The 12690-nt window shown below is 39.9% G+C and overlaps 1 protein-coding gene across 2 annotated transcripts in view; it reads left to right on the top strand.

Annotated features, from left to right (window-relative positions):
- LOC125019106 (cGMP-dependent protein kinase 1) overlaps positions 1 to 12690 on the top strand; it is an 84858-nt gene that overhangs the window by 46045 nt on the left and 26123 nt on the right. For both annotated transcript variants that reach the window (XM_047603619.1, XM_047603618.1), the window contains exon 4: positions 6879 to 6984. In XM_047603619.1, the coding sequence (XP_047459575.1) occupies positions 6879 to 6984 (106 nt within the window). The remainder of the gene's footprint in view (positions 1 to 6878; positions 6985 to 12690) is intronic.

Here is a 12690-nt window from a genome sequence, read left to right as displayed (position 1 = left end):
CGTTCAGTATATTCAGGTAGTCAGATGACCTCATTCTTTGGGCGTAATGTTGCTGAATCTATAGCAACCTGCTACTGCAGCAACCCCAGATCATAGCACTGCCCCCACAGGCCTGTACAGTGGACACTAGGGATGATGGGAGCATCACTTCATCTGCCTCTCTTCTTACCCTGATGCCCCATCACTCTGGAACAGGGTAAATCTGGACTCATCAGACCTCACATGACCTTCTTCCATTGCTCCAGAGTCCAATCTTTATGTTCCCTAGCGAACTACAGCATTCTTTTGGTTAGCCTCACTGATTAGTGGTTTTCTTAAGGCTACACGGTTGTTCAGTCCCATCCCTCGAGTTCCCTTCACAATGTACATGTGGAAATACTCTTACTTTCACTATCAAACATAGCCCTGAGTTCTGCTGTTTTTCATTTCACCAAATGTTTAAGTGATCGCCAATCACAATCAATCAGGATATTTTTCCAACTGCATTTCTTCCTCAAAGACAATGGGTCCCCACTATACTTCCAGTTTTTAATGATGCGTTGGACGGTTCTTAACCCAATTTTAGTAGTTTCTTCCACGACCACAGGTTGTGTCTTTAGACATGGCTATTTAAGAAATAAAAGCTACTCATTGCGTCAGCTGGAGCTAAATAACTTGTTGCCAGCTGAAAGATAATCATCCATGCAGTAATTATCCAATGGGAGGCTTGTACCCATTTGCTTAGTTAAATCCAGGTGGCAACTTTTTTTGGCCAGGCGCTAAAATATAACTGCAAATCATTCTGTACAAAGATGGGCCATTCTCGGTGTTCTTTACAGCACGGGGAGCTTGAGCATTGTGGCTGGATGGCAGGTGGGATGATTCATTCAGTCATTCATTCATTTTCCGTAACCGCTTGTCCTCTGGACTCTAGAGGGAGGCTGGAGCATATTCCAGCTGTCATTGGGCGAGAGGCAGGGTACACCCTGGACAGGTCACCAGTCTATCACAGGGAGGTGAGATGATGTTCAGCTCAATATTTCTCAAGCAGCTGCTGCTCCGAGGCCTTGGACTCCCACATGAAAGGACTACTGGCAGCTGCATGGCTGTTCTGTTTAAGGCAGCCTGTTTCACTGAGATGGAGAGCGCACGTTACCATCCAGCAACTACAGATGTGCAGTTCTCCACTTGAAGGCTTGTTTTTCTTTCACTTAGGAATTTCAGAATGTTTTTACACACTTTAACCATAGCAACACATGCTACACTGTTAAGCCTCTGCGATAATTATTATTGTTTGAGAGATAATTATCAAGAGAATCCTTCCCAAGTTTCCTTTTTCTTTAGACTCTCTGGCATAAATGACCTGTCCAGCTTTCTCACGCTCTAAAGACCTCATCTAGATGTAATCAGACTTGGCTGATGTTATTAATGACTTTGGGGGAAAGGAGATTACGGTCCTCTACCCTGCAGCCCTGATAGCATTACTCTCCTAGGGCTTTCCGAAACGATACATGAAGGAAGCCTTAGAGGGGTACAGTTCACCTGACTTTGTGATCTTGTGGTTGTGCCAGAATGAGTAAGAACAAAACGGTTCGTAATCCCATGTACTTTCTTGGATCCAAATAAGAGGAAGTCAAGGGAAAAAAGTTAATGACATGAATGAAGTTGTGGAAGTAAGAAAGCCACAGATTCAGCAGTGGGTAAAGTTTTGGGGGGACAATTTAAATGCCCTGATACCAAGACATTACAGCAGTTATTTCAGAAAATTTTTATAGTAGGTGGTTTACCTGATGAGTTTGAAAGGCGTCATTCCTTCTCTTAGAGAAGAGATATATTTCTACAAGTTTCTGATGCATATCCTTTGGTACATGACGATGACATTTAAACCAATTTTCTGAATAATGTACAGCACAGTGTCAAAATATTACAAACGATCTATAGATATTTTTCATTAATTGGCGTAGATAGTATCCTATCTCATATGACTTCCGTGTCTTCTGATTGTCTGATTGTAACTGGAAGTACACGTGCTTTTTTTCTTTGCAAAATGGTTGCTCACACCTGTTCATAGCATAGCCAGAATGGAAATGTCCATTGTTTAATTTTATAGGTCTATAAGCGTACAGACAGTGTAGGTGCACTAGAGAGCCTACAAGCCATTAGCATCTGCTCCAGGAGGTCTGAGCCTTTTTCTGAAAAACTGCAGATGGGGAAGCAATGGAGACACCCAGACACTGAAACCAAGAATATGACAGAACTCAGTGTATTTGTTCATCCATTGAAGGATGAATGTATATAGGGAGAGGTAAAGATTATTTTAGCTTTTATTATATTTCAAATGCTATGTACAATGAGCTTTACACAAAGATATTTCATGTCATCACAGTGTTTAAGGTTCCTAGCACACTTCACTGTTGGAGACTCAATCTAATCTTTAAGTACCACTCGTATGTACCCCTGCAGTGCTTTTTGACAGTAATGTGGATTTTCTGCAGTGTACTGTAAATGACAGATGTTTCATAGCTCTTTGAGTCACCATGGGACGGGCTTAGACAATTTTGAATCATTTTAAACCCCTTTAAACGCGTGGCGCTCAGAAATCACAGTTCACTTTGACGTAGAAAAGTTTTGACGTTTCCAAACCCTGGAGTCTGGATGTAACTTGTCATGACAACAGCGCAGAGAGAGAAAAAAAATCTTCCTATGTTTATGTAACTTAATGAGCAAAAATTAGATTGCAAGTACAAGCACATGTGGAGCATTTACATAATGCCCCAGGCTGAAATTCAGTTACAATGAATTATGAGTCGAATGAATGAGTAAGTGCGTCCACTGCATGTGTGCCTCGTTATGCATACTGTCTTGTTGTACGTCCTCTATTTTGGGGCTTGGCACGTCAGAAGAGCTAATTGTCCAATTTTGTCAATATTCAACATCATACTATTGATCCATTGTTACAAATAATTGAAAGGTGCGAGACTACAAAAGCTGTATCAAGGTTGAAGGAAAGAATGGAAAAGCAAAAGCAACCACGTGATAACCCGTTTGAATGTGTGCACCATAGCCACGAACAGTCCTACTTTATTCTGAGGTGGGATTGAATTCAGTTTTGAGGAGTTTTAATGGTCAAACAGAAACAGGTGTAGAAAGGTGTAATACTTAGGTTAGCCTGCCTTTAAATTAAAACACCATAATCCAACAACCATGTAATGTGTAGTAAGTGGCCACCATTACGTATAAGGCAAATTTTCATAAAGGCTTTGCTTATTTTTAGGTCCCTTGCTGGACTGAATTGCTTACATTGTATACACTCTATACTTAGTTCCATGCTCTAGGTTCCATGTTGCATGCTTTTTACAGCATACTGCTGTTACGATTAGTGAGCAGTCAGTGGGACAGCATAAGCCCAATTCCTCAAGAATTTTCGCAGACAACATCCTTGGATGTTTCTAGCACAGCCCGGGGTGCTGTGTGCATCCAGGAAGCTGTGAAGCTAATGGTCGACAACCCATGAGCATTAAGACATTCATCTGTGCCCCCAGTAAAGGATAACTAGCTCCCTGAGTCTCACTGCAATTTAGCCAGGCCTCCGAATAATACGTTTACCTACTGTGGTGCACTGCAGGCTCCCTACATATCTTATTTCCCAGTGCCCTGTATTCTGACTTCCTGCCAAAACACTCTATTATGCACTGAGTAGTAGGCAATGGTGTCTAACTTCCCACTCTGGTTGTGTTTTACTCTAGTAATTTCTCTTTAGACCTGTTGGGTCTGAAGTCCAGGACCAATTTGTCCCAACTATCTGGTCACATCACCCCTGGAGAAGTAAACTTTTTTTTATATAAGACATAATTAGACTATTGGACATTTTTAAAAGAACACTCATGTAAAATTTACAAGGAGGAAGAGAAATTCAAGACTATGGAAAATCTACAGTGTGTTTGGGCTCTGTTATCAGCTTTATAATCCACAGGCCGTGTGAATGTTTGTTCGTTACCTGTGCGTGCTTGTACAGGATACAGATCTCAGTTTAACCCAACTGTGCCTGTATTTGTATGTCACGCTGTGTGTTTCGGGGATTGTGCTCCAAGAAAGTGTCGCTAAGTAAAAAGAGTGTCGGGCTCTGTAATGAGGGCATCCCTCCTGTGGTTTGGCCCGATTTTAAAGTGCTGCCAAACGCTTGGTCTGTCGAGACAAAGATATGTGATGTTTCTGAGAGACATCGCATATCTCTGTCTCTGAGAGCTAATGTGTATGTGTGTGTATATATATTCAGACATTCACTATGTGACGACCAAGAGAAAACCAGTTTGGTTCTCATAGAGCCCCAATTCCGTTCAGGAACCAGCAGAACCAGCTGCCCTGTAATGAAAGTGCAATATTTGAAATCTAATCAGATAATAAGTTCTCTGCAGAAAGCTATACTCACTCAACAACAGAACCCGGTGCTGCTGTGTGAGCATGTGATCGAATGTGTGTCACATTTATTAAGTGTAACAGTATCAGTGACACGTTGCTTCCCCATCAGATGTCGAGGTGGTTTTCTGTACCCAGGACTGTATGGTGATTTTACTGTTAAGTAAGCAAAGGAAGAAAAAAATGTATCCTCTATAAGCTATAGTGGCAGACATACGCACTCAGACAAAATACCAAGGAGACTGTTATCTGATTTCTTTTCTAATATTACTACATAGTCTGGTGGCCAGAGAACTCTCTGCCATTTCCCTGTATTTTTGGTTGGGTCAGATTGTAGATTTCCTTCACTTTAATCCGGAGTCTATTGTACAAACGTATGACTAAAGCACTCAAGTCTTTCTTGAAGAGGATAATTATGCTCACAATAGAGGGAAGTACGGCTTATTGTGAAATAATTATCATGAACTGCTATTAACAAAGTAAAGCACGGAATCCTTAGAATCATTGAACAATATGACTTTGATGAAAAATGCAGTTTTGATATCTTTTATTATTAAGTTTCTGCCCCAACAATCCAATGCCTTCTGTGAAATGGGTTTGAATGAGAAAACATAATAACATTCAGCTGTGGGTTATAGGTCCATTGTTCTGATGAAAACCCACGGGGCCTGGCATTCAAAAGTCTCCTCTTCACGGCCGAGATCTGTTGAGGTGAAACATACTCTGATCAAAAACGGTGACATGGGACTTCAGAGAAGTAGATGTTTAGGTTAAAATTGCCTCCATCACTCGACAGCCAGGAATAAGAGTGGAAAAATATGGCCAGGTCCAGCAGAAGAAACCTCTGCTCCTCGAAGACAAAGTTTTTCAGTTAAGGTTTCTCTCAGATCACCTGGACCCTCAGTACAACAACTCTATTTGGACAAATGAGATACAATGCAGCGTTTAAATGGAAAAAAATAAAAATAAATTTACATACCAACCATTTTACTCCATCTCCTGCACATGTAGAGTGTGCTATGGTTTGGAGTCGGTGCCTCAGGGCAAACACAGATTGCAATCACTGTGGGAACAATTAATTCTACATTGTTCCAGGAAATGGTACAGAAGAATACCAGGGTAGATGTTTGTGATTTACAACTTCACATTACTTTCATCACACAGTTTGATAATTGCACATAACACAAAGAGCAATCAGTAACTCAGGGGTTTAAACTAATAAAACAAATGGCATAGTCAAGTGAAATCATTGACCTTAAACCAATTAAAATGCTGTAACATGACTTGAAGGAAGCCATCCATGCAAGGTATTCCAAAAATACCAATTAACTCCCAACTGCTGAGTAAAGGGCAATTGTCCAGAATGACTCTGCAGGCGAGGTCAAAGGAAAGAGAATTTCAATGAAGATTATTTCCACTAAGAGTAACTAAGCCTAAATGTACACAGATTAATCCTCTCTGGGCAGAGATTTCAGAAGGGTTTCACTGGGACATGCTATGAAACAACTGTGATTCTTTTTTCAATTCCTAGAGCCAATGATCTTCAATACATTCTCACTGTGCATGCACAAAGGATAAGGCTGCGCAGCATGTATTATGAATGCATTATATGTGCTGTTGTGTTATTCTGGTTGAGCAGGGCGGATTTATCTTTCGATACTACAGTTCTTCTCAGTGTCAGTAATTGCAAAAACACAACACGGTTATTGGATTTTCTTTTTAAACACGGTAATTAAAATTGAAATGCAAATTATTTTTGTTTCTGTTGTTAAAAAAAAGGGAAGGGATTTTTTTTTTTTAAATGGTTCAATTATCAACTATTTGAATAACAAAAACTAAAATGAAATGAAAGGGTGTTCATGTTCTGAGGGTAGATGTGGTCATTTAAAATGAAAGAGTGTGGCGCCGTGTAGAAAAAGCAACAAGAGGTATGGCAGCAGCTATTCTGTGATCCAGGCGTGATTTGTAATTTCTTCGTCAAGCCAAACCACGTGGAAATTGATCTAACATTTATGGGGATATCAAAATGGCTCAATAGAGATTTCAGAAGTGGCTTTTTAAATACGGCCTCACAAGTATGACACAGGTTAATTACTAAAGGCTGAATGCCTATTGAATCAATAGGCAGTTTTATGTATAGAGTATTATAGTCAACCCCTTTCAAACAACATCCTAACTGGCTCACTTACATTGATAAGTTACCGCATCCCATTTCAGAATATACACAGACCTTGTTCGTTTTCGCTTTCTTGTGATTTTATTTTTTTATCTAAATGGAAAATCTAAATAGAAAATAAAAATCCAACAATTTTTAAATTGTTGCTCATGCATCAAAGAAGAACATATTAGTATTTCAATTTCAAGAAAAGAACAGATTCCTTTCCATTTCTTTTCTGAAGGGACAATTTATAGTAAAAAAATACACACAACAGGATATAACCTCTTTTTTTTATGACATTTCTCCTGTCCATTCTTCTGTCCAGCTCTAACCAATGTGAAGCTGTGGGCCATTGACCGACAGTGTTTTCAGACGATCATGATGAGGACGGGTCTCATCAAGCACACAGAGTACATGGAGTTTCTGAAAAGGTAAGGCCGATTCTTCCTTCAGACAAATAGCCTCAATGGGACTTTGATCTGAAATGCAATGAATGAATTAACATGAATTCAGATGAATATATGTAAGCTGCTTCACGGCAGACTCCTACCTCTTTCTTTTTGCCGATAAATGATGTAACTTGACATGTATTTCTGATCCGTCACCCAACATGTCATTCGGAAAAGGCCTTGCACCTGTATCAACGCTCTTTAATGTCCTTATCCGTATTAGAGAGCGTGGCGGGTGATTTGGGCCCTCTCTATAGACAAGCCTATTATCACTTAAAAGGCCTGCAGACCTTTTTTCAGGGCTTGTGTAGTATAGGATAAAAGAAAGAGGCATCAAAAGACAGAGGGGGAGCAGCGAGTGGCGATCAAAATGTATGAGAAGCAATTACGGTAAAAATCTCTCGTATCCACTTTCTCTGTTCAAGTTTACCATTTTACTACCATCCACTTTGGTCATCGAACCAATTATGAAAATTATATCATATCTTCCAAACACCACTACATACACTCCCATTTGAGAAAGGAGTAAATGAAGTAAAGGAAGTCATGATTGGAAATGTCAGATTGGAAAACACTTCCCTTAACAGAGAAGGTGGCCGGAGATATAACCTGCCATCAATTTACAATACAGTCTTAACTTCTGTCCCCAAGAAGTTCAAACCCCATTCACACCTCGAGACTGGAGCCTCTCACTCAGTGCATTTACATGCAAAGTTTAATCGAGCTATGCTCAAAATTGGACTTTTTGAATGCAGTCCTCATCCCAGAACTGTCTAGTTTAACTCTGATTAAGGCGCATCCAGCCGTTAATGGTAATCAGTTGCACCAGTTTTTGATGCTTACAGAAACATGTCAAGCAGGTTTCTGATGGGTTTTTACCCACAGAGTTTCCTATTTAAACCTCAACTTCCCTCCAGTCCCTTAAAACTACGAAGAAGCCACTCGGACGAGCAGAAAAACTAAAATGCCTTTTGGATTATCGTGTCCTGGATGGCTGAGAACCTTCACAGACACCCATTTCCTCATGGCTTTGCAGCATGGACAGAATTAGAAGCTGATGAAGTCCTTTTAGCAGCTTTGCTGCTGTTGAAGCCTCACACGACTACCAGGGCGCTTAGGTCATCAAACCAGCTGCTCCTGGCAGTGCCTCGGTCCAGGCTCTCCACTCGTGGGGACGGAGCCTTCTCAGTAGCAGCCCCCAAACTGTGGAACAGAGCTGCACAGTCCACTGAGCACTTTAAAACACTGTTAAAAGAGGGAAGAAACCTCTTTTCTTTGGCGTTCAGTCCAAGCTAGACAAGTAACTTTGGCTTTTATCCTTTATCTTTTATTCCCTATCTCCTCCTTTACTCTTTTTTTATTGTTTTGAAAATTGTGCTAATTTTTATTCCATTACTGTCTTATGTTTATGTACAATCATTTCGTACCTCAGCACAGCACTTTGGTCAGCCAAGGTTGTTTTTAAAAAAGTCCTTTGAAATAAACTTTGACTTGACATTTATGTCTTTAAATTTTCCATATCAGAGGAGCACACGTTCTGCTTATAGGATCGTTTCTCATGAGTAAAACCTCATGAATCATTGTGATCGGGATCAGGTGCCGTCATCGGTGATGGAGCAGTTTAAAAGTCAGGCAGTTGGGCACAGTGCAAAGGAAGCAAAACATTTCCAAACGTTGCAGATTTTGAACCGACCAACTTTCAATAAGGTAGTCAGAAATGACGAGAGTACAAATGACTGAGGTAGCCACCTGAGTCAGAAAAGTTCGAAGGATTTTTTCTTAGGGCTGTATACTTTTGAATTCAATAAGAAAATATTAGCGTCTGATAGCCATGGAAACTCTAGATCCAGTCATTTTTCTCTGGTTGAACTTAGGGGGAAAAAAAATTCTGTTTCTGACATCTTTCCACTGCAGGCAGACCGACTTGGCACATGCCGAAAAAGCTTTTGTCTTATTAATTGTTTTGGACAGTATAAAACCATGTATCGTACTGGATTGCTATATTTGGTGTCCATGTAAACGGTTAAATGAAAAACTCTACTCAGAATTGTTACGATTGGTCTGAAGAAATGTTGCGCAAATGTAGTCAGTGTCAAAGTAAGTTATGTCGCTGCCTTCTAACACAATCCATTCGAGCCCTATGGGTGTTTTTTGATGTGCAACACTCACAGTAAATGTGCCGTTCAGAACCGACTTTTTCAGCGGTGTTACATCACTCTGCTTTTGCCCTTTGCCCTTTCTTACTCAAACAGTAACAACATAATGCTATCCAGCAAAGCATACACGAGGCTGTTTTAAGCTTTTGAACAAAAAAAAAAATAAAGCCTATTTTTCTGGTGAGGAGATTCAAACCTCCATTGTGTCAGAATAAAAGTCCGTGTTGTTGCCACAGACCCATTCACCACGAATCAAACCTTCGAGACAAAACACTTCGAAAAAAAAAAATCATTCTTGCCAGATAAAATCATTACTAGTCTTAATGTCTGTGACAAAGTATTTTGGTCATATCTCTTTCTTTAAAGGGCTTCAAACATTTGCAGTCTCTTTACAGACTGTTTGAGCATCAAACTGTATGGCAGCTTTTGCCTCTTCGTCCACCAGATCAGTAAATATTTAATAAATGTGTATATTACGTGTCTTGGGCTCACTCTGTGTGTTTGAGTTATAAAGAGGTGTCATGGGGGAAATCAAAGACTTATAGGAGCACTGGTTAATTCAGAGTACATAAATAAATGTAATCTGGTTCTGTTTCATAGGATGTAGGAGCAGATCTAATAAAAGAGCTGCGGTTCAAGCTTGGGAACAAACTCGCACTGTTCCCAGTGAATCTTTCCTTTAACTGCTGTGAAATTATGTATTTGCTCTTGTGGAGGAGGAACGCTGATGAAAAACAGACAGTGAAATCCCACACTGTATTATATACGGGTAGTGAGTGCGCCCGTGAAGACTGTTTTATTATCTCTTCCTTGCATGTATTTTGAATTCACTCAAACACATTGCTCCAGAGAAAAAAATAACTGCCAGGGTTGAGCAACAACTGACAAACACAGATAGCTTTTCAAACGGCAAACAATCTGCCACTCTGCTCTAAAATAAAATCTAGTAATAAGACATATACTAAAGCAGGCAGACATTTTCACACTGCTCTGCAAAAAAGGCATGGGTATCACTATAGAAAATTATCATGTGTTTTATGACGGCACAGTGCCACAAGTATAATGATGTTGGTAGGGGTGGCTATTGGCAAGGACTTCACGATACGAAACGGCTTGAAGTACTTGAGTCGTGATATTATACATTATTGCAATATATTGCAATATTCTACACAGTACACTGAGAAAGTTCAAATACAGCTTAAAATACAAGTTGTATATGTGTATATCAGATGACAGTGATTATTCATTAAACAAACTGAGTCACAAAAACGACATTAATTCAAATGATCCATTTCCAATTTATTGCACTTGTACAGAAAAAGTGGATCGAGTTTCTTGCCACTTAAATGTGAAAACACAGTTTGCTAGCTTCTGCTATTCCGATATTAAGACATTCAAAATCGATACTGTATCGGAAGGAAAAGTATCGCGATATATTGCCATGTTCATATTTTATCCGCATCCCTAGATGTTGGGATGTTTAAAGCAATCTCACACACATTAACGGAGCCATTAACGGAGCCACACTTGGAGCCACACTTCCTCTCTCGGCCTTGTAGAATTAATAACTGTTAACGCAATTAAGCTGTTATATCGGAATAAAACTGTTTTCGCAGCTCGAATGACTGAAACTCTATTGGTTTTGTGTAAAGGTCATTTGTTCACTGTCGAGCTAGTTAACCGGTGCCTCTGCAGAGGAAGCAACAACACGAGGATCTGTACACTGTCCAGGGCCTGGGCTGGAGGCCGAGACAAGATGGTTCAGATTACTGTAATAAAGCATGGAAAATGAGGGGGGAGAGAGAGATGGAGAAACAGACATAGAAAGAGAGATGATAAGAGGAGATAACCCCTTTGTTCACCAGCACCGGTTATTTTCTCTCCTCCTTGATAAACATTAAGCCAGTTTTATTTTAGGCTTGATGACAGGCAGATAGCATTCATTCAGGCTGCCGGGAAGCACCGGAACAAACATTACGGCTTCGTAGTCTTTTGTCCAAACCCAGGACCTGATGCCCTGAGGTACAACTACAAATATTGCTTAGTTTACACTGAAATATTTCTATACACATACTGTAATATAGTATTCCGGTTATTTGCTGTATGTGTTCCTGCCTTCTGCATTTCTGTATTTATAGATCCGCTTTGATGGTGTTTCATATCCAGTGCATCCACCGGTGTGAAAATGGAAGTGTGTCATGGACGCTGTTAGCTTTTTTTGACACACTTGGACAGACAGCATTTTGAAACAGCGCTAGATGACATGTTGAAATAGTTTGCCGTGAGATGTTTGGGAGTTTTGCTACATTCACTGCCCATTTCAAACCCCCACCAATTCTAATCTGGCCTTGACAAGATCGTTCCATAACCCTCCATCTCTTCTTTTTAAGCCATTCCTCAGTGGGTTTGCCAGTGTGCTTAGGATCCCCGGTCTGTGGAAAGGCTCACTTCTGCGTGACAGATGTCTCACATTACTTTCAAGCGTTCACTGATGTTAAAACAATGGTTAGGGCCTCTTGGGCATTGTTCATTAAAGAGTGTGCTCTGCTAAACTGGCTACCCAGTAAGTCTCACAACACGCTGGCAGTCGCTTGAAATCCGCATTACTTGTTGATTTTCCTGCCCCACAAATTAATAGCAAAGGACTGTTTGATAACATGCAGAAATGGCTATTTGTAGCACCTTTTAAGATAAGATATGATAGCACTTTAGTGATCCCCATTGGGGAAATTCAAATGTTACAGCAGCACAACAGTGACCAGAAAGAAATGAAAGAATTAAAGAAATTAAAGAGAATTTTGCATGACATACAATGCCTTTCAAGGTTTTTGTGTGTCATTGTATGGTAGCAAATGACAGGCAAGGTACTTAGGGTTAGGGCTAATATATTTCTAATATAATATAATATAATATAATATAATATAACATAATATAATATAACACAGTATAATATATTATAATACAATATAATATAATATAATATAATATAATATAAGTAGCAAGGGCCTGGAGGTTGAAGTAGTGGACCACCAGGAGTCAGTCTGTTGTAGCAAGTGCCCTATACTTTGCTGTGGTTTGTTGTACCAGCAAAAAAGACATCAGTAGAATCAACAAATTGATCCGAAAGGCTGAACATGTGATTGGAGGGGAGTTGGAGTCATTTGTCTCAGTCTGTTTACACACCCGTGAAAAAACTGAATTATTGCCTTTATCTGACTTTAACAGGACAATTCAAGCGCATGTAAACATGTTACTCCGACTAAAATCGGAGTTCTCCTTATCCCACTCAGACACATGGATAATGCAGTTGGAAATTGATTTTCCCCAGCATGTATACGCCTTAATCAGTTGCTCCACAACTGCTGTGCTGGCGTATGACCCCGGAACAAAAACATCCAGGAAAGCTGGTCGCAAAAGAAGAAGGTAAACAGAGCTGGTAGAAGAACCACCCGAGGGATAGTGCGCATTTTATCCGCACTATAAGTAGCATGCACATTATCTACAAAATTAAAAAAGCTGTATTATTATCTAT

This window comes from Mugil cephalus, chromosome 13 (genome assembly GCF_022458985.1).
Source record: "Mugil cephalus isolate CIBA_MC_2020 chromosome 13, CIBA_Mcephalus_1.1, whole genome shotgun sequence".
In the NCBI taxonomy this organism is placed as follows: domain Eukaryota; kingdom Metazoa; phylum Chordata; class Actinopteri; order Mugiliformes; family Mugilidae; genus Mugil; species Mugil cephalus.
This window is presented reverse-complemented; position numbering and strand designations above follow the sequence as displayed.